General features: G+C 33.7%; 1 protein-coding gene across 1 annotated transcript in view; it reads left to right on the top strand.

Moving 5' to 3' along the window:
- The window catches only part of beat-IIIc (beaten path IIIc), a 685,766-nt gene extending 663,388 nt beyond the window's left edge, over positions 1 to 22,378 (top strand). The window contains exon 6 of the mRNA XM_023158843.2: positions 13,474 to 22,378. Within this exon, the coding sequence (XP_023014611.1) occupies positions 13,474 to 13,559 (86 nt within the window). The 3' untranslated portion in view covers positions 13,560 to 22,378. The remainder of the gene's footprint in view (positions 1 to 13,473) is intronic.
- The last annotated feature ends 1,698 nt before the right edge of the window (positions 22,379 to 24,076 follow it).

The raw sequence follows: 24,076 nt of genomic DNA, 5'->3' as shown, positions 1-24,076 counted from the left end.
AGTTGAAGCTCAGAACGATGAGCAGCCACAGTCCGTCGCGTATTTCAAATACGTACCGCCCTTGAAGGAATCAAATGTGCCAAGGCACTTGGAACATCTCCCGTGAGAGTGTCTATAGAAGAGAGACAAATCTCCTTTCTTTAATGTTCCAGATTATCAAGGTTGCAAGTGACGTTCGTGTCTTCAGTCAGTCAGGCGAATGGAACCCTTCTGGATGGAATCCAGCAGCTTATGAGTATGCTTAGGGGTGGAGCTCTATACATGTGAAACTTATTCCAAAGAAGGTCTCATCTGAGCTTCATAAAGCATCAAAAGTTGCTGGGGTTTATACAGTTTTCTGGTTCGGAACAGTTTTCCAAGCTTTCAAGGAGTAGCCTCCATGATCATGTCAAGACATGTTGGTGTCCATTTGAACCCCAGCAAATATATCTATTTTCATTTATTTATTTCTTTATTTATCAAACGGGTAGTCCCAAATACAACGTGTTATAAACAAATTAGTGAGATCTCAACTTAAACAAAGATAATAAATTCGAATAATAAATAATACAATATAAAACGCAATACAAGAATATAGTGATAAAATTACAGTACCATTTTGTCATGGAGAAAAAAGAAAAAAAGTATGTAGAATCTTAAACTGAACTGAAAATAATAAATACATATCACATATCACAATAATAATATGATATATAGTATATTAACAAAACAATATAATGATGTCTTGTTTCAGGAAATAATGCGACTCAGTTCAATTTTGATGGTATTTGCGGAACTGCTAAGATATCAACCTGTTGATACTCATTTCCATTTTTGAGCATTCGAGTAACAGAAGAGAAAAAACCATAATTTGTTGAGTGGAACGGTATTTCAAATGTTTCGGTACTGACTCTGGTCTGTCTGTAGACATTCAAATTAATTAAAGATAAAATCTTTTCACAGTTGATGTTGCCAGTTACAATTTTGGTTGAAAAACATACATCTGAAATAATTCTTCTATTCTTTAAAGATAATAGATTCATCTGATCTCTAATATTGTTGTATGCATATTCTCCTCTTCTTAGACCTGACTTGTATGCACAGTTCCTCAAGAAAGTGTTTTGTACAGCTTCAACTTGGTTAATGTGTATCTCATAATATGGGCACCAAATTATTGAAGCGTACGTCAATAGTGATCTAACTAATGAACAATATAACAACTTGAGAGTGTTCAAACTGAATTCCTTACATGATCTATTGATGAAGCCCAACATCTTGAGTGATTTAGCTATAATATACTCATTATGAGATTTGAAGTTCAATTCACGATCGAACATAATTCCCAAGTCCTTTATCACTTATTTCCTATTAATTGGTATATTATTGATACTGTAGTCATGTAGAACAGGGTAAATTATTCTAGAAAATGTTTGGCAAAAACATTTGGATATATTCAAATTCATTTGATTCATAACACACCAGACATAAAATTGTGACAAATCTTCTTGTAAGAGTGAGACATCGTTTTTAGAAGAAATTAATTTGAATATTTTCACGTCATTAGCTAAAATCAGTACCTCACTATGTTTTACAATTGTAACTAGGTCAATAATAAATATGTTGAATAGCAAAGTTCCACAGTGAGAACCCTGAGGAACACCCGAAGGAACAGGAATTGTGGATGATACACAGCCTCCTATTTTTACTATATGGCTTCTACCAGATAAGAAACTCTGGATCCATTGCAAGATTGGTTCATAAAAACCTAACGAATGCTTTAGAAAAATATGTATAGAGTTAACCTGTGATCTTTTCTCCAAAGCACCTAATATGTAATTTTCATGAAGAAGTAGGTTTGTCACAGGTTTATTAGCAACAAATCCATATTTCTGTGGAGATATTAGACTTTTGCATTGCCAAGTCATATGCCTGATTACTAAAAAGTAAAAAAAAATGGGTATTTCTGATTGGGTGCAAACAGCTTTGTGATTGGTAATAGCATCTTTTGCCTCTGATTCATGTATAAGTTTAAGGAAGCTTTTTTTCCAAAAACCTGGCAAAATACCAGAGCTAAGAGATAAATTAAAAAGTTGGGTAAGCAAAAAGCAGACTTGGCTATCATGAGATCATTATATCCGGTTCGGAGATATTCATCTTCTTGGAGAAAACCGATGCCTAGTTTTCACACCAATTCGAAATCACCTCTAAATCTTCCTAAAGATATGTAACCTCCTGCTGCCGATGAAGATGTGCATCCGCAGCCGATGTCCTGGAATCCAAATGGAGAGACGAAACATCATTCTTGGAATTCTGAATTTTTTTTTCACACGACATATCAACAACTGATAGAAGTCTAACTGAAACCAATGTTAACGGATAGAATTATGATACTGGATTTGTTGTGCAAACACATACCAGAAACGTTATTCGAATCTAAAGTTCCCTGTAGTTTTCAAAATAGTTGGTAATTCATCAATAAAGAGTGCTTACTTAGCTCTATAAGAAAAATATTAGCATATTATTATCTCGTTTTGAAAAAATTATCATGAGCACATTGTTTGTGATCAAGATTCTTTGGTAACGCCGTCCTATGCTTACAAACGTAATAATTATAACATTGAAGCTACCACAAATTTGATATTTTTCTCTGTTAAAAATGTTTATTATAATTTGAAGCGAGCAGCAAGCGTATTATTGTCTAATGTGAAGGGGGTCCGATTATGCTAAATTTGACTGTTGACATATTTGATGTGGAGTCATTGACTCGTGTCTCATTCATGAAGTAATGCCTAATATCCAATAGAAACATAGTTAAAATACAACACCCTTCTTCGGCACAGCTATCTCATCTTCAAGCTTTCAATTAATGTTCAGTAAATAGTACAATATTTGGACAACATCCTAACTATGTCAGCCTTGGCAACGTTTCTTCCACCACCTCATATTCATGAAGTATTCGGAATAATTCTGCTTAGACGTTCTATCAAGGAACTGTAGAAGACACAATTATCGTGAATATGATAAGAATTGAACATTTCTATCTGGTGACCTTCATCCCTATCTTTGTCATAAACACTGTATAAAAGCCAAATGGAATATATTCATTATTTCGATTACTGTATATAATTGAGAAAAAACTCCGAAACACGTCAAATGTAAATTTTAATTCGACATTCTTCAACGCAAAAATCCCACCTCTAGCTTCAACTCACTTCGAATGACATGTACAACCCCTAATTTTTTTTTCTACACCTGTACTCTAACATACACTTATATGACCATAATCCGTTCCATAATGATATCCATTATGATACAGATTTTTCATAACGATACAGATTATTAACCAATTCAATCAAGAATCCTGTTCCTTTGTTTGTCCTAGATTCTAACCTAAGTAACTAATTGCTTTATTTGTCAAAATCAGTTTTCATATTACCTACCTATATTATCAAAATGTCTGAAAACAGCGATATAGAAGGAATACCATCGACTCCAATATTTATAAAAGATCAGATTAATTACAGTTGTTATATTCAATATAAATATAATTAGAATCTTTATAGTTTTCATATATCCATGATAATACCATTAAGTTTGTGTTTTTTTAAAAAATATGAGTAAATTACTGTAAATGTGTTCAATACAAATATAATATTTATAGTTTTTCATTATTTATCGGGTTTAGAAAAAATAGCGTATGCAACTCTCATGTAATGGTTATTAATACACTCGCATATACCATACAAAACTCGCCTTCGGTTCGTTTCGTATCCCGGTTAATGCTCGTGTCTTAATAACCATCATTACATGATCGTTGCATAATATACTATAATGGGAAATATAGGTCTGTGATATATCGTTTGATAGTTCTCTCCATCCTCTATTCTATTTATTTCAACAATTGAGATGAAATAAATTTAAATCATACGGTTACACTAAATAAATTTAAATCATATGGTTACACTGAAATGTAATGCAGAACGTAATGAAACTTAGAATACGAAAAAGAAATATGGATGTTAACGAAGTTGATGTTCAAAATGTTCATCGGGAACGTCTTGGCAACATCCAAATTTCAAATTAGCATGACTGTTAAGAGACAAAGTAAACTCATCAGAAAACATGACCTCTTCTAATTGGATGATATTGTTATCCAACATGTCCATCATTTGCTCACAAAAATCAGTTCTACTATCAAAATCGTTTTGCATGAGCTCCTGAGTAGGTATCATTTTATAGGAATGCATTTTCTTTTCTTTCAATATGTTTACTATCGATGTCTGGCTAACATTGAATGTATTTTATGCCTGTCTACTCAATATATGTGGGTTTTCCTCAAACTCAAGCTTCACATCTAATTTGAGTTCATCACTCATTGCATTCGCAACTGCTTTTTTATTTACCCACATGACCAAGCTTGCGAATTTGCTTCTCTTTTTTGCTAATCGTTCTTTGAGATATGGGCGGTAAATTAGTGAATTTCTAATGAAATAGGCGAGCTACTTTCTATAGTATTCATCTCCGTAACCAATCATTTGTAAAACTATTATTTCATGCATTTCCGATAATCTAACCATTTATCAGACTTGAAGTTAACGAACTTTGAACATGAATTAAAATACTGATAACATATATCATACACGTTGACAAGTCGTTTCAAAGTAACTTAGCCACGGGTAGTATTTACAGCTTTTCAAAGGATACCATCTGAAAAGAACATTGCTGTGGTTTTTGCTCACTTTTTATCATCAATACCTCAACATGAAATGAGTTTTGAGTATAATGCAAGAAGTTTGAGTGTATTTTATCGAATTTCGGTAACCAAATGATTTCAATTTATTTTATCTTAATTGTTGCCATAAACTAGAGAGCGATAACATTTTTGAATAGAGAATAAAGAGATCTTTCAAACAATATATCACAAGCCTACACTTCCCGTTTGAAAAATTTGGGTTGTACCTGTCATTCAACGGAGGTTAAAGGTAGGGGTAGCATTTTTTCGTTGAAGTATGTCAAATTATAATTCAAATTTGAAGTATTTTGGGATTTTGTTAAAATATGTACCGTAACCGAAATATCCAGAATTTCAATTTAGTTCTTTTATTTTACTAAAGCAATATTTTCTGGGAGTGAAATTTTTTAATAATATTGGGAATATTTTTAGCAGTCCTTCCAGAAATCGCTTTGGCGGAAAAATAGTGAGATTTCAAAGCCAAATTGAGTCACCTCATCTACTTGATGAAATTATTTGTATCAACGGAATGAATGTTCAAATCAGCTGCCATCCTTAATCTTGAGTTCCAGATTTTCACGTTGATCTTTTCATTCTATCCATCAAAATACATTCCCACCTCAAAATTTCAAGTTCAAGTTCAGAACCCTCCAGTGAGCTATCCCTCTTCTTTCCCACGTTTCAAATTTTACCCTTTCTTTTGAATATTGATTGTACACAGGGACAAACTGAAAAATTCACAGATTCATGTTTTATTGGAGCGGTGCCAAACGTATTCATAAATAAATTTCCTGCACTGCACCATCCACTTTCTCGGGAAATTTACGACGAACAGGATGGCCCAGTTGAAAATTTCTTTGGGGTTGCCGAGTATGTCACGTATCGCGGATTATTCTGGGGTCGTTGACGTTCTCATAAAAAAATTATTACATTAGAGTGAAACCGCAATCCAGATCGACAGAGAAATTGGTGACACGTGTGAATCATTGTATTTATGACATGAGCTAGTATACAGTTGTCTGCAGTATGCTGTATAATGCTCTCTGTAGTCCCACTGTGATTCGAAAGTGCATATAGATCATAACAACAAGTAACTACATATTCTGCTGCAACATTGTCCATATTTAATCCTTCTAGAGAAAATTAGCCTCTAAATATTTCTGTTGGAGAGAATATTTTCAAATGAATTACTAAAATATGGAGAAACTTGTGGATTGATAGTGACTTTATGCATTTTCTCCTTTCGTTACATTAAGAACACGTCGCTTTTTCATTTCCATTCAAAGTTTCTTCTCTTGTAAACAAATCCAAGCATTGCCACGAACTCAAATGATCGGTTCTTTGTGGTATGGAAAGAGACAAATCCCAGAAAGGATCAAAGGTTACTGATGAGTGTCCTCAGTATGTGTATTTCATCGTTGATTTCAATTGACCAACGAAATTATTTACAATCTTAGATTTATGCATCTTCAAATATGTGAGCCATGACTCTTGTGCATTTCCGCTGTCGCTCAATTTTTCATCAATATTCGTTACGCAGTAATCAAGTGACAATTTTACATTAATTATATCGAAATCACAGCCAATGAATCTAACACGTATAGTGAGTTCTTAAATACAACTGAAAATTTCTGATGGATTACTCAACTGTCAGCTGTCAACCAGTAGCAGGGGCAGCGTGACCACATTTCATTTGAGAAATCACCTACAGTGTCATTGAAAATCTACTGAAATCTACTGCAATATATTTGAAGAGAACGAGCATAGTGAAAATTTGAGTTTTCGACCACTAGGTGGCGTTTGTGAAGAAATTTGAATAGCATGACTGAATCTAGAAGGTCCTGGCCTGCCTTGGTCTTCTTACGGGTATGGCCAATGGACGTGGTCTAATACTTGGAATAGCAAGTTGTTTTCTAGTTGGTTCTTTGTTGTTGATTATTTTGAACTCTTGAAATATTTCAAATATTAGATTTCAAGATTCAAAAACAAAAATGTTTCCATGTTGGGAATGAAACTTTGAATATTTTTGAAAGTTTGAAAACGAAAAGTGAAATGAGGTTATGTATTATTATCTTCTTCTTTCTTTATTCGGAGGTTGGAGATATTCAGAAAACAGTAACAAACAATCGGGAAATGGATGTTTTATGATTTGTATCAATTTTGTGTTCTGTGTATTGAAGCGGGCAGAACCCAGAAACAATGAATTCATGTATTTGCTGCAGATGTCGCCTCTTACACTGAAATGAAAATTCTATCGCCAAGGCGGCTAATCCAAATCTATCGAAATCTACCGGTAAAAATTCATCTACTGTAATTTTTCAATTTGTGTTGAAAATCTACCGAAAAAGTAGAAATCTACCGCATATGGTCACCCTGAGCAGGGGCTACTCGAAGTCATATAGAAAAAAAAATTAAATTTGGAATTTTTATAATTTATCTCAGCAGCGTTTGTTATTTTTCTTAATAAATAGTGGTGTGCTGTTCATAATAATTAGACATGTGAAAAATATTTTGTTTTAATAATAATAAACAAACATACGGAGCATTTCTAGAGTAATAACAAAATACAAATTTCACCCGTACCGTATTCAAATGCACTAGGAATTATATAAATTAGACTTCCATAGACGAATCGAGTTTGTCTATGCGTTCTGAACAAGTTTAGTGAGGATAAACATTTTCTGATAAATCTACTTTTCATAAGAATAGCTTAGTGAAAAAACACAGCTTCCATCATTATAGTGATGTGAATCCTTATTTTTTCCGTACTTTGAAGCACCAGAATAAATAGTAAGTTAACGTATGGGAGAAAATTATTGAAACACAAGTTATAGAAGCATAATCTTTCGATGAGAACTTGAATGTTCAAAATTTTTTTATAATTTTCACGAGATCATCTGCCTGAGCTTCTGGAGAATGTGCCGCTGAATATCAGACAACGGATGTGGTTAAAATCGGATGGATCTCCACCATATTTTAAATATGTGCTTTCTGAATAAATGGATTGCTAGGGGAGGACCACTAAATTGGTCAGCGACATCATCAGATTTGACTTGCTTCGATTTTTTCCTATGGGTATTCTTCGAAAATGAGGTTTACGACACTCCTCCAACCACACTCGATAATATAAAGGAGAAAATAAGGGCTGCTCTTTGAAGAGTGACTTCCTAAATGTTATTGAATACTAAGCAGTCTTCCATAGGGAGAGAGTGGATTTTTGTATGTTCCTCATTTCGAGTACCTGATTTGAATTCAACACATTTGTGTTTCATATTTTGTTTTTGTGTCAGTTCAATAATAAAGAATGTATAGTCTGTTTGATGAATTTATGTCCGAATAATAATGAAAATATAACTTCATTTCAGTGAACAGTGAATATTTTCGAGGAAGTGAAGTATAACAACCGTCAATAAATTCTTTGAGCAAATCGAAGGAATGTCTTTTCAAAGCTATCTTGATTCGAAGAATGCATTGAAACAAGATTTATTATTAAAAAAAGCCGATATCGGTGAAACTATTCAAGTATAAAATACTCCAAAATGAAAAGAGAGGTAATCGAGTTTTATATTGTTCAGACCAAAAAAATACAGGGTGTTCTATTTGAAATAACAAAGTAATATTTGTCCGAAATTATAAAGAGTGATAAAGATTTTTCAACATTGTGTATGATATTGAGGAACAAGTTTTATCGAAAAAACTAGCCCTAAACCTCTTTCATGCTCATTTAGAATTCGAAGGGATAATTTCTATACATTTCTATAATATTTAATTTCCTATTGTACCTAGCATTTTCATGGAAAAGTCAATGAGTCAAGAACAGGTATAGTTAGGTACACCTCATTCGAAATCATACTATTTTTCTCTGAAACATACAAAGGTGAAACTAAATATAGGGTGTTCCATTTAAAAAAACAAAACTACGATATGTCACACATTTTTGTGTCACCCTGTAGACTCCATGATAATTTCCGTTTGCAGCCTTAATCAATATACATATACTGTAGAAATTCCCGAAAAAAATCAATAGTTTGGTATACAGAGACCGTGTCGTATGAGGTGCCTCACCCTGTACATAAGCCATTGTGATTGAGATTATAGTTAGTAAAGACACGCTTGAAGACGCTATTTCATTGTGAAACACGTGTTGCGTTTTTGTGAAACTGTTTACTGTTAAATTTAAAAGTGTTTATTTGATTGTTTCCTTGAATTGTAATTTCATGTGAAACTACAGTGCCAATGTTGACAATGTCAAATGACAAATGAATATCACAATAATTATCAATAAATTTTCTGAAAAAACATTGTATTTCAAAATTGATGAAAATCGTTTTGAGAGCCACTTTTTGTCTTCGACAATTGTCCAATATAGTTCGACGTTTCAGAAATCGAAGCAAGTTGCAACAATCATTTTATACGGTGGTCAATTTCATTGCAGACGCCTCCGAATTCCGCTTCTATCTCTCTATGTCAGAACTTCTTGACTTCAGTTTTTTCCTGCGGCCGTTTATCTCTGCCCCACGTATTCTTGGCACGTCACTGAGTAAGAGTTACGAGAATAGCGTATTATCTAACGTTGATAACATTGTTCTAGTCTTGGAAAACACATGTGCTTGCTATCGTTCCATCCTGAAGCTGTCCCTCGGATCACATTCTCTGTTTCCGTATAATTTGTACGGGGTGGGTGAAGCTTTTCATCTTGTGACGAGGTAGATAAAAAGACGGCCAGAGTTTCATATGAATTATATATCATTCTCAGATACTATATAACAAATTTACGGTTGACTGTTGGATTAATTGTTGAAAGGAATCTGTTTAAAAAAATCTGTTTGAAATCTCTTTTTCCGTTAACCAGCTGTCGCATTCTACGAACGACAACCCTCAGAAGTCGAAACATGTGCGAGCTAAGGATTAACGAGGTCCTGCCTTTCAACGTGTGATCATAATGTATTTTTCTAAGAAGCAAGTGTGCTTTACACCACACGACTGAAGTGGACTTTTTTTAGCTCCCCCCTTCATTTTTTGAACGGGTCAACTCAAATTGATAGATAAAACTTTCCATCTGGGAAAAAAAAATTAAATGTGAAGGGAGATCTTGTGACACATCTTTTTGAAGCTCCTGACAAATGCTTCACAACCCTAGAACATAATGTCAATATCTTCAACCACTACAAATTGGCGAAACTTTCAATAATTGCCTGAATACGTTGACATTTAACTATATAATATAAGGTAATAAGATTGAGGTCAGTTCAGAAGATGATCAAAATGGTTGCCTTGAACTTCTTGACATATGAACAGCCTATCCGATATTTCAAGCTGAACATTTTCGAACACAGTTAATATCTCTACAAATATTCATTATTCTCTGCCGTATATCCAATATTGAATCAGGTTCAGTTTCGTACACCTTTTGCTTCGAATAGCCCTATGGAAAAGTCCAAAGGTATCAGATCTGGCGAGCCGGCTGGTCATTTTGTAGAACCTCGACGGCCAATGCAATGACCGGGAAAAGTAGTATCCGAATAGTTTCTCACTTGTTTGAAGTATTGTGCTCCATCTTGTTGGAATACAATATCCATATCGGATTCATTAGGATTCGCTTCAACGATTTCAGAGGATCAACAGTAGCTTCCAGCATATTCAAATACAGTTCCCCTATTGAATTTCGATCAATAAATAGAGGTCCTACTATATGGTTTCCCAATATTCCTGCCCCCACATTATTTTTTCTGGATATTGGGTATGTGTTTCTCGGAAAACGTGAGGGTTGGTGTCACTACAATAACGGTAATTTTGTCTGTAAACATTTGCGTTGAGAAAAATGAACATTCGTCACTAAAACAAATATTGTGAAGATAAGTAGGATGCCTTGAAATGGTTTCCGTCATGATTTCACAGAATTCTGTTCTTCGATCAGGGTCATCTATTCATCAAGGCTCTACTCAAACAACAGTTTGAGTGGAGCCTTGACGATGATAGCACGACCAGCTGTCGAAAGCGCTCGTGTATAATAAATGAGAGTTATAAAGCTTCAAATCCTTTTTGTAACATATATTAATATATGATTCGCATGAAAAATAAAAAAACACGTCAACCATAGTATTCAGGGGGGCACATTTTTGACATTTTGATGATGTTACGCATCATCAGATGCTCCATGATGAACATATTTCAACAAAGTATAAAACATAATGTATGAAGCTTATGGTTCGGGAGCTACAAATCATTTGAGTTTAAAACTCAAACTCAAGTGCAACACTTTTCTTGGCTCTCTATTTGTATCTAATAAAATACACTCCCACTTCCACTATAAATAGGGTTAGCACCAGTTCACACCTGAAGTGGGGTGTGACAAGTACTTTCTTTTACTCAACCTACTGAATCTAATTATTACAGGGCAAATTTACATGTTATGAAAGACTACAGTAAACTTGAATTGTCTCTAGAGTTTCGATATACAATAACAACACACCTGATGAAAGACATCTTTTCAATTTGAATTTGAAGGAAGGAATGGACAGATTTTTCAAAGTATTTAGGATTTTATTATATTGCTTAGTGATGATATGCAAAGAAGGCGATAGAAACTGACTCGTTGAATGCTGTCCACTAGATTTGAATCGTACGTTCAACTGGTGAACATCAGTCCAGAAGATTATTTTTTAATAAGGATATGGCTTCTTTGTTTGCATAATCTTATGGAACAATGTGCAGGTATGAATAATTTGTCTACTATAAATATAGAGCCAATCGATATCCCTCAGCGGCCCGGATACTTGATCACGTCTTTTCAGACCTTGAATGAAACGCACATATGAGAAAAGAGTCTAATATAAAAACAAGATTTTCCAAATTGTCGAACATACAAGGGTATTTACTTCGATATGGATGTCCCAGAAATTGTGGCATCGATTGCGTGCCTTTTTTCAACCAAACAAAACAAAATTGAAATGGATTTAGAGGGATTCATATTGAGATGGGATTGGAAAGATACCGTGACGATGAATTCGATATCTGAATTCAATTAGAAATTAGCTAACGGAAGATTTTTTCCTGAAAAGAAAATACAATTCTGTGTATCTGTGACAGAAACTGAAAATGATACAATTCGGGAACTCTTATGTATAGATGGTGTATAGAACAGGTCCCAATATAGAGCCTTGTGGGACTCCATTCTAGGTTTTGAATCAATTCTATGCCAGAGGTTTCAGTTTTACCTTTCATTCTGTTAATTAACATGCTCATCAACTTTTTGAATCCACGTGTGAACATTCTCCACTTTGGCTTTACTGAAAACAGAATATAGGGTTGGGGTTGGGGTTTCAACTGAAGTTGGGTAATGATGTGATTGTTCTGATGTTGGTTGATAAGAACCGCACTTGCCCATGTGACTCTTAGATATAAGAAACCCCCAATAAATGCTTAATTCAAATATTACGGTTTTTCTTGCAATGATTAAGTCATATCTAACGAATCGAAAACAGAAGATAGTATCAAATGAAAGAAACTCTGACTACGTTGAAATTGAAGCGGAGTACCACAAGGAAGTATTCTCGGTCCACTATTTTTCATTATTTTTACCGCTGATATTCTAAAATCCATAACCGCTCGCAATGCATACGCATATGCCGATGATACGCAGTTATTAATCAGTTTTTCTGAAGAAAACCTGAATGATGCACAGAATTTGCTGAATGATTATCTTGAACTTATATTTGGAAAAAGTGCCTCTCATAACTTGAAATTAAATTCGTCCAAGTCAAAAATATTAGTTTTCTCACCAAAACTCAATACGATTTTGTACATACAAATTTGGCAGTTGCTATCAATGATGTACCGTTTATAGCCGTTGAATCGGCGAAAAGCTTGGATTTAATAACAACGATCTCCGTTTCAAATCTCATGTAAATAGTGTTCTTAAAAAAACTTTCACTTCACTGAAAACTCTTTACAGCAACCAGTTTATTCTCCATGTAAATTTGCGCAAGACTCTGTGTGAAACCCAGTTTACGTATTGTGATTTTCTGTATGGTCCTTGTCTTGATAATGAATTTAAATATAAGAATCAAAAGGTTCAGAATTTTTGCGTACGATTCATTTACGGATTACGTCGGTATGATCACGTATCTCAAAAATTACGAGAGTAAGAATGGCTCAATATGGAAAATCGTAGACGACTTCTTCTATCCATGTATGTTCATAAAATGATGAGAAATGAAAATGATATTAATCGAAGGAGATTTCTTCCTAGATCTCATACACATTCTATTAATGTAAGGGACAAGGGCTTACTCACGATGCCACATCATTCGACAGCTACTTTCCAGAGGAGCTCCACTTATACTGCTATTAAAAATTTCAATTCTATCCCTATTCAGTACAGGGACTCAAATTTGAGAGCATTTAAAAAGTTTATGACAGAATCTTTACTATCTGCACAGTGAATAATGTACGTAAATGTTGGTCGAACAAACTTAGTAATGTCTGATTTTTTTGTTAGTATATTTTAATTTTGTAATTTATAGGGCCATATGGTATTATCAACTTCAGATCAGCATCAGGGGGTTAGATGTAAGAGTAGCCGAAGGCTAAATCTCGCCTCGTGAAGTTCAAGCAAGAAAGAGATTTTCTTGTATTGTTTCTTCGAATTATGTGATGATTTGTAATCTCTACATGATAAACACGATATTATCATCATTATCAATATAATTTTCATTGACTATCTCGATAACATCACTAACATCATTTTCATCTTGTTACAGCTGCATCAAGCCGAACAACATCTCATAATTCTCATGCTTCGTTCCTACTATTCTGCTGTATCCGCCTGTTTATGTTTTTGAGATAAATCTTCCATCGTTGATGACGATGAAAAATGCTTCGGCAAGCCAAAGACTTTGAATGTGAGTTCAACTCTGAATGTGAGTAATGCTCTATTAATTCGCTGCTTTGAACATTCCCTATGTATATTTGAGTTTCCATAAGTTTTTGGCGATGTAGTTTCATATGGCACTAATTGGTTTTTTGTAAACTATATTTTTTCTACGGCGAAAATGAAATGAGACCAAATCAATAATAGTCATGATGGAAAAACAAAATAACTTTTTTTGAATATTTAAACAAGTGATGCGAATATTGTGAACTTGTAGAAAATTGTGTTTCAAATGAGCAAATCAAACGACATGGGTGAAAATGGTGAGTACTAATTACACAACACAACAAAAAAATATTTTTTGAATGTTTCCTACACTAAATTAGTCAATTTCCACTAATTTTGGGGTGATAAAAACGAAAATAACAATGAAAAATTTTTATTAGCTCTGGTTTTTGAGATACACAGTACTTAATCTCAAAGAGTAGTTATACTATACGTGAAATGTGAAAGTACATAAAACAATATTGTTATGTTTCTTTTAGAATATTTCAAGTACAAAATTAATAAAAAAAACATTATTCTTAGTGTTTTGACAAATAAAAGAAGTTTGTACCACCAAATTTCAATTAAGTCCAACCGATTCATTGTAAGATCGCTGTCGTTTAGCTTGTCTTTTATAAAACACTTCTGGAGCATCCCTACACACAGACCAGCAGTAGTCTGCAAGCATTGCTTCATTCCAACGTCCCTGATATCTCTGTTCCATTAAGGCAATGTCTTAATGGAATTTTTCTCCATGTTCGTCACGCAAAGCTCCATAGTTTTGTGGGAAGAAATTGAGATGAGAGTGAAGAAAATGAATTTTTAAGGACATGTTGCATCCAAGTTGGTGGTAAGCTTGAAGAAGCTCTTTAACCAATGCTGTGAAGTTATCATCTCTTTTGTTACCTAAAAACCCATGTACAACACCCTTAAAGGATTCCCAGGCTCTTTTTTCATTTCCTGTTAAAATCATATCAAAATCAGGATCATTTACGATTTCACGGATTTGAGGCCCAATAAAGATGCCTTCCTTGACTTTAGCATCACTCAACCTGGGAAACTTTGCTCTCAAGTACTTAAATGCTTGTCCTTCCTGGTCCATGGCCTTCACAAAGTTTTTCATTAGTCCCAACTTAATATGTAATGGGGGAAGGAGAACATCCTTAGGATCTACAAGAGGTTCGTAAACTACATTTTTCTCATTAGGGTTTAGGTCTCGTGTAGGCCAGTTCATTTTTTTATAGCGAGATTTTCTATCCCGACTGTCCCACAGACACAAAAAACAACAGTACTTGGTGAACCCTAATTGCATTCCTAGGAGTATAGCAATGACTTTCAGATCACCACAGATGTGCCACTTGTGTTGTTCATATTTGATTGATTGGAGAAGTGTTTTCATATTTATATACGTTTCCTTCATGTGAACTGCATTACCTATAGGAATAGAGGGTAGCTGATTTCCATTATGCAGAAGTACAGCTTTTAAGCTTAGTTTTGAACAGTCTATAAACAGTCTCCATTCAGATGGAGTGTGATCCAAATTCAAGCAGTCCATCAAACCATTAACATCAGAACAAACTACGAGGTTTTCTTTTTTCTCAAAAAAAGGAAGCAAATCTTTTTGACGCTGTCTGTACTGAGATATTTTCACATCATGTTTTAGAAGATTCCACTGTTGTAGTCTTGACCCTAACAACTCAGCCTTTTCCTTAGACAAGTGAAGATCTCTTATAAGGTCACTCAACTCTGCTTGACTAATTCTGTGCGGATCACTAGACCTATCGCTTACCTCAAAATCAGGGTCATAGGATGTAGAAGGATGGGTTGCTCCTTCTAAACAGTCTTCATCAACTTTCTCTAAAATTTCATAGTTTTGGGGTGGAGAAGGGACTGGCAAATTGTCTGAGTGTGGTACAGGCCGAAGAGCAGATCTGTTTAAAATCTGTTCTGTTTAAAATCTGTTTTTCCGTTAACCAGCTGTCGCACCCCTACGAACGACAACCCTCAGAAGTCGAAACTTGTGCGAGCTGAGGATTAAAGAGGTCTTACCTTTCAACGTGTGATTCCTAACACCATCTCCCATCTGATTCCAGATGGGAGATTAGGGTATTTAACCGTTCCTCTTTTCTTCATAGATAAACATTGCTTAATGGGAGGAGTTAAGCAGAAATAACAGTCGTCTGTATGATTGGTAGGCTCACGCCAAACCATAGGTACTGCAAAAGCCATTGCCCGGTTTTTATTTTTCAGCCACTCTCGCAATATGACGGAACAAGAATTACAACATATATGAGGAGCCCATGATTTATCTTGGTCCCCAACTTTCACACCAAAATAATGTTCATAGGCTGTCTTAACGATAGGTGTCATTTTACGTTTCTGAGCCTTAAATGTTATTTCACCACATATATAGCAAAAGCTATCGACAGAATTCACACACTTTTGAGGCATTTCAGATCAGCACTTAAATTAATTTAAAAATCAACTTCACACGATAATTTCAATAGCAACCACGTGCGTACAATTGACAAACTCACATAGGTTATGTTTACTACTTAAGAACAGCTGATGAGAGGGGTGTTATGTAAACAAACATGTGTACCAACTGTTGGTGATGAAATATTTCATTCGTTGAAAACTCAATATACATATATATAATATAATGATACTATATCTTGAAAACAAGAGCTAATATATAATTTTTATGGTCACTTTCGGTTTTAACACGTGGAAATACATTAAAATCATCTAATTTCAACCCCGAAACAAAAACTTTGTTGTGTTGTGTTATGTAATGTTAAACCATATTATTTTCAGTTGTTACTGAGAAGTCTGACGAATCCTTTTTTCTGTTTCAAATCTAGAAATATTTGACTACCAAATATAATAAATTTGATATTGGAAACCTCCTCAGTTTCAGGGAAGTGAAAAACCTGAAAAACAAGAAAAATGATGATTTTCTTAAAATCAACTCCTGGAAATACTATCATTGGTGTAACACCTGGATGGCAAGAAGATTTATCAACTTCTGGCAGAATCTTCCAGGATTGGCTCACTCCAAGGCGATTATTCACCCTTTGAAGCTTGATACCAAACAGTTGTTGGACTACAGTAGCGATGAACTACGTTGTCTAACAGGCCTTCTTACAGGCCACTGTCACTTGAATCATCATATGCAAAGACTAGGATTGTCGGAAGACTGTGTGTGTCGCCTCTGTTTGGAGAATAATGGAACAGCAGAGCATATACTTTGTGCCTGCCCCGCTGGGGACCGTATCAGGTTCTAAGAGTTCGGCAGAGCCGTACTCTCACCAACTGACCTGAAAGACAACTCATCATACAAACTAATCGGCTGCGTTAAGAAGCTGGGTTTATTTGGCCGAGTATGAAGAGGTGTGAGCCACAATAAACCCTTGCGGGTTGCGGTGGAGGGTCGGATAGACCCACTCACTTTAGATCTAACCTAACCTAACCTATATCATCGGTGAGTTGAATTTTTTGGACACAATGAGTTTGATCACCTCGAATCATTTTTGAGATTCCAATATCAAATGAAACAAAAGCTGGAATGATCTGAAAATTGAAATCTAGTGATATTCTGATGAATAATAAACTATTTCAAATCCGATTACTCAGACTTAAAATCTTGCTGGAATGACAGTAAAAATATGTAGATGAAGCGTAATCCTGTGTATGTTGCTATTTTTTCTGAAAAATGAATGAATATACAATGAAATTTGAGCGTTCTTACGAAAATACCCATAGAGCATAGAAAGACTCCACGAAGTATGGCAAAAATACTCTAATTTTGACAAAAATATGGGTATTGCTACCAGAAAGAAAATCGTATGAACTATTGGACTGGTTCCATTTCATTTTGCTCTCGTATTCTCGAACTTTGTACATATCTACATCCTTCAATGTTCAAAACAATCATATTACTAGTCGTCATCCTACTGAAAGGAAATAAGTGTATTGTATAAATTTCTACATAGAATAAGAGATATTTCGAAAGTATATTAGCTTAGATCTCGCCTATGAATTCAGTTACGAGAACCTGTTGATATTCTTTTAAATTTTTGTATCTTTCGGTTTTCGAATTTTTCAAAAACTAAAAAATTACTCCAATTACTTCCAAAGGAAGTAGAAAGTCATCTTGTCTATCAATAATTCATCCCTGAAATGAATTTCAGAATTTTGCTCATCAGGAATTGGAATAGAGTTCACAACCGGGTTGATCTCAATATTAGCTCCTCCATTCTAAGCACTGTCAAATCTGGCTATTCAAAAGGCATTACTAGAATACTTCATTTGATAAAATTAGTAATATTCTTTGAAAGGAACCTATTCAGGTATTTCACTAAATATAATACCAAGGAATATGTAAGCCACAGTTGGTACATATTCCCGAGATCTAAGCTTAAAGTTTTGAGCACTGATTGTATTTTGTAAATTTAATATGTCATATTTGTAACCAGTTGTCATAAAAATTGCTAGGTTATTCTTTTATGAAATACTAACAATGTCTCATCATCTGTATGATATTTAGTGGTTGAAAAAAAATATATATATATATTTTAAAATTGAGTGAAAATGACTTTGGCCGGCAAGATTTATTCAAAATGTTCCTATGGTAGATAGAATAATCATTGTAACGTTATAGGGCTGTGAATGAGATGAAAATTGTTTCAGTTGAATATAGTTTACCTCATGAAATGGTGCAATGAATCGCTTTGAGAAAATTGAAAACTGCATTGTTGATATAACCAGTCATATTTTAAGAATTGAGAAAACCATATATGTGGAGCTTTTATAGACTTCTTCATTGAATGAATAGGATTTACTAAATATCTGGAAAACACCTGTTCCACGATGTATCGTACAAATCCTTTCTCAGTCAAACCGGCTACTCTTCTATCTCAAGAATCCAATGGTCAAGTGAAGTGTTCTTCACTGGGTATATGTGTTGGAATTCATCTATATGGAATCTGGTGAATCTGGTGGCCACTTCACTCTAGTAAATTTCTTCGTTTTGTTTAATTTGAAAATTGCCAAACCACAATAGTGGAGTGATATGTTACTGATATCGTACATATTGGAATCTTAGAATTTTTTAGTTGTGGAAATTAATTGTCCGAATATGAACTGATGATGAATTATGGCATTTTCTCGATCTCCAAATTGAAGTTACAATATACAAATATGAATTTGGAGTAATGCTCATTCATGTCAGCAGCAACAAAACATTTCACCTGATGCCGTTTTGTTTGGGCAACGAATGAGAAATAATATCTCAAAAGCATAGTTTGAACCATATTATAATCAGAAAAGAAGATCAAAATAATAAAAAAATGTTGTATATTACTTTCTGATTGATTTGGCCGTTACTTGATGAAGATCTATAGTAATTTCACAAACTACACCTCAGGATTTAATCTTCACATACTCCATATATCAAGACATGTTTTGATATCACATTAACTTTTCCATAGAAAATGACAGCGAAATGAAGTTTGTGAAGATTCAATCATAAGGTGTTTTTCATGTAGTTGTATATAACTGTGACTCTGAAATTCTCTTGAAATATTTTTTATTCAATACAAATTATATTGTGATGAATTTTATTTTATATTGTATCACATACACAATTTTATGTATTTCTATTGTATTCGTCAATATACTTGGTACTATCAAGTGCACTTGAAATACGGAAGATTAGTTTCAAAAAATTAGTATCAGAAAGTGGATCTGTTTAAAATTTTTCGTTTTGCACGAAAACTCAGCTAAAAAATTCATTTTGCCAATGAGTTATTCTGAAACGGTTGTTTTCTCTTCCCAAGTTTCAAAAAAAAAATTTCTGATATATCCAAGGATAGGATTGAAAAACCATGTTCAAATAAAAGTTTTTTCCGAAAACTTCATCTGGACTCATTGTTGTTGACTGAAATTTTTTCAGATGAAGTTAATAGATATAATTTTCTGATTAATTCGGCCGTTACTCGATGAAGATCCATAGTAATTTCAAAAACTCCACAAACTTTGTGTAGATCATATCGTGAGGTGTAATTTTTGAAATTAATAGATATAACACATGCAATGTCTCAAAAACTGCCAGATATAATGAAAAGATGAATAACACCTTTGTTTCATGATTAAATTCTATACAAAAATGTTTATTCTCCAGAAATATCAGGCTTTGTATTCATGAAAAAAAATTCCATTACAACGAATTTATTCGAAATAAACATAGATGTGGAGTACCAAAAGATTTTTCAATCTCAACGTGATTGCTTTCATAATTGTACTCCAGAATATTTTGAATGCAAGTGATAGTTTTCCTATACTCTTCTGAATATTATGACGGAAAATCATTTAGATGGTTCATTGAGCTGTTCCAGAACTTGAATCTACTGTAAAGGTCCATTTTTCTTGATATTTCCATTACTACCGATATATTATATCATTGTCTAATTTAGATATTTTGATAATTAATTAATCACAAAATGGGCCTTGTGCACTTGGGAGTTTATGTTTGATAATGGAGAAAAACAATGATGAGAAAATGCAAACCAACAAATGAACATTTACAATTATGGTAATGAAGATTTTTATAGGAAACATTTTTATTATAAATTGAGAACGCAAAGTTTTGAATTCGGTGACTTCTAAAAAAAACCGAGAACCGTTCTTCTACAGAATATCATAATAAATACAAAAAGGCATTTCAATTGCTTCATTGCATTCCCATTTTAAAAAGAAGAAATCAATTATTTTGACACCATTCACCTATTCAATGAAAAGTTTTCGCCGATAAAGGTACAGGTACAGGTACGACATATTCTCCAAGTTCTACGATGCTGAATAGACAACTTCTCAGTTGTGTATTACTCAAATTTTTCTCAAAATCAGCGTACTCAGCATGATGAAATGGTGGTGATGAGATAAAAAATCTTGAAATGGAAAGGTTACTTCAGAAAAGGTTACTTTGATCAGCTGCATTGTAGCCAAATTACAAACTCGATAACTGAATCTACCGCCACACTACAACGAGAATAAACACTGCCGATTGGAAGAATGACGTCACTGATACCCAGACCAATTATATAAAGACATTACACCCCACTGAAGGTGTGCACATAGTAGTAATACACTGCGGAACTTTGAACGCGTTTTCCTACACTATGTCCTTTTTTCGGTGAACACCACATTGAGAGATTTTCTTGATGAACAAGATTTCATCATAACTACATCATTCACCAAGTTAATTTTATTTTTATTCAGCATAAGGCAAATATATGAGAAGCGATGATTTTTGTAGAAAGAAAGAACAAGTTTTGTAGACAATTAATGAAACAAAATTGGGGTGATTATTCATTTCATCGTGCTATTGGTAGTTTTGGAGATATTATTAGAAAAAAATTGGATATCGAATAACAAAGATTTCCACAAAAGAAATATTTAGATTATGTGTTTCATGAAAGTTTAGTAAAGAAATAGCTGGCTGCAATATTACGACTAGATGTTACTTTTTTATGCATGATTGTCTGGAAAGAATATATAATATAACATAGTCCATATTTGCTAACATTATAAAAAATCATCCTGATTTTGCCACGATAAAAAGTAGCAAGAATATTTTCAGGCGTCTTCATATCATTAGATAGTTTTTAATAGATATTTTTGATAGAAGAACAGTTTTTGAATCCAAAATCTTGCTGGTCCAACGTCATATTTTATGTATGAAAAATCCCTGTGATCACGAAATATGTTTGGCAGACGCCAAGAATTGTTAATTATTAGTAATTACTATAAATGTGTAAAAATACGAAAGTTTATTTTGTCCGAAAACTGGTGTAGTTAATTGATTAGTCAGGCTGATAGATTGGATATAGTATAAAAACCAGCAAAAATCGTCCATGAAATTTTGGAGAAAATGGGGTGTTTTATTGAATGAAGAATCTGATTAACGAAATTTGTTTTGTGTAGCGGTGCGCTTTATGTCCACGTTTTTTTCACAATAGTACTAGTATTTTTTGTTCGTTATTGTTTCAAGCTTATTTAAAAAAATATTTTCAACTTTTCAGTTCGATGTTCCTTAAAAGTGAGATTTTTAGTTTTTTTAACTGTATATATCTATATGAAAATCAATTTCACAAAAGCCATTCAGGAAAGGAATTCACCTCCTTTGCATATCAAAGTCACTTTTCAGAAATTGAAGATTTATCCCATTTTACTGTTTCATGTTCTGTACGATATTTGGTTAGGAAAAATCCCAGTAGAACATTCTCAAATGAATTATCTAAAAATAATGGTAAACTCCATATTCTATCCCGAAAAAATCAAAATCATGAATTTTTGACAGTTATCAAATGAACCCCTAATTATTCAGCACCATTTGCGATCTACTTTAGCTCATGTTATATTTTCCAAAATATCTCTTATATATCATCAACATCATAACAATTTCTTGATAATTCCGCCATTATCTTCATACGTGAAGTAAAGGGTCCTCCGAAATGTTTCATAGTTTCTACCATGATTGCTGGTTTTCATATTATATGAATATACTCCTATCGATATCGAATGTAAATATATAAACTGTATAATTGCTGTTTAATATCATAATGTTTACCGTGTCAACTGGAATATTATGCATTTTGAATTCGCATGATGTTTCACTTGTCAAAGAAATCTCAATTTTGAATAACACTTAATGTACTTTATTTGAATAATAAAGAATCCAAATTATATATTCCGTTTTTAACTTTCAGCTTCACGCTTTTAGCTTCCAAGCATTTTTTGAGTATCACAATGTGATATTTGATAGTAATACCCGATCCCAGACCATCCTTAAGAGAATATAACACTGATGTTGACCCGACGTGTTGTATTTCTTATATTTGATGTTGGGTAAACCATCCATAACATCTCAAGGAACAAATTCAGTATTATAGCAGCCCCCAGGCCATCGTTAGCACCAATAAAATTGCTCAGTTTCGACGACACCCACGGAATCCTTTTACAGCTATCACATGCTAATTGGATTTCCAGAACATATATAGAAACACTATAAAACCAAGAATTTCACTAGTTCGGACTTCCATTGTCTACTATATAAAATGACTTGAAATCCCTTAAACAACTAAAAAAGAAGAATTAAAAATCAATAGCTGAAAATAAGAATTATATTAACCAAAATAAACCTGAAATGAAATAATAGTGAAATAAAATACAAGTAAAAATAGAACAATTGAATAAATCAAAATGAAGAAATGTACACTATCCGAAGCAGCCTCACGAAAACCAGGCCACCAAACGCGGACTGCGATTCCAAGAATTGCATTTACCGGATACCCTGCGAGTGTGGAGAATCATACATCGGTGAAACTAAGAGGCCATTGAATGTTCGCATTGCCGAGCACAAGAAACACACACAGCGAGGGGAAACCAGTAAATCAGGAATAGCAGACCATGTTTGGACCCATCAACACAACATCGAGTGGTCCCAAGCTGAGATCTTGCACGGAGAGGAACATTGGTTTAGGAGAAAATTCAAGGAATCCGCATACATGTTGTCCAACAACGTATTCAGCCAAGCCAGCGTAGAAATACGCAACATATGGAAAACCATCATCAAGCGAAACATGGCCAACTCCCGCCAAAACGGTCATCTCCCACGGAACCAGTGAAGTGGAAAATGGAAAGCGGGGATAAGTGAAAGTACTCGAGCGACCTATAAATAGTCATCTCTCGGAGGAATCAGTCCAGTCATCCGAAGACGATTGTAGATACTAACAATCGAAGCGTCGTGAACTAACGTGACTTAGAATCTCTCCACTTTTTATTTTCATTTTCTTTTTTCATTTCTTCTTTTTTATTTTTATTTATTCAATTGTTTTATTTTTACTCATATTTTATTTCACTACTATTTCATTTCAGATTTATTTTGGTTGATATAATTCTTATTTTCAGCTATTCATTTTCAATTCTTCTTTTTTAGTTGTTTCAGGGATTTCAAATCATTTTATATAGTAGATAATGGAAGTCCGAACTAATGAAATTCATCATGAAACATTGTCAATCACCTTCAAACAAACTATAAAACCAACTTGATCGACTCTTTCAAAAGCGATAACTCCTTTGAAAAGTCATCACGCATTCAAAGTCCATCTGAATCTAATGGAGTGAGGTAAACATAAAGAAAACTCACCTCTTGTGTGATGAAACGAATTTGATTGTTACATGTTTGTCTATTGTTATAGGCCGTGAGTGCAATACTTGTAATGGATATCTGATAACCTTATTATAATATGATATAAAGAAATTAATTTTCACTGAGAGAACAAATTGATACGAAATTTTCAGGAAAATGATGTGTAATAGGTCTGGAAACATGACGAGTCCTACTAATTGTGAATACTGAAAAAACATCAATGATCATCACTGCT

The sequence above is a fragment of the Leptinotarsa decemlineata genome, unplaced genomic scaffold (assembly GCF_025532065.1).
Source record: "Leptinotarsa decemlineata unplaced genomic scaffold, Ldec_3_MD MMD2_tig00026328_RagTag_RagTag, whole genome shotgun sequence".
Lineage (NCBI taxonomy): Eukaryota > Metazoa > Arthropoda > Insecta > Coleoptera > Chrysomelidae > Leptinotarsa > Leptinotarsa decemlineata.
This window is presented reverse-complemented; position numbering and strand designations above follow the sequence as displayed.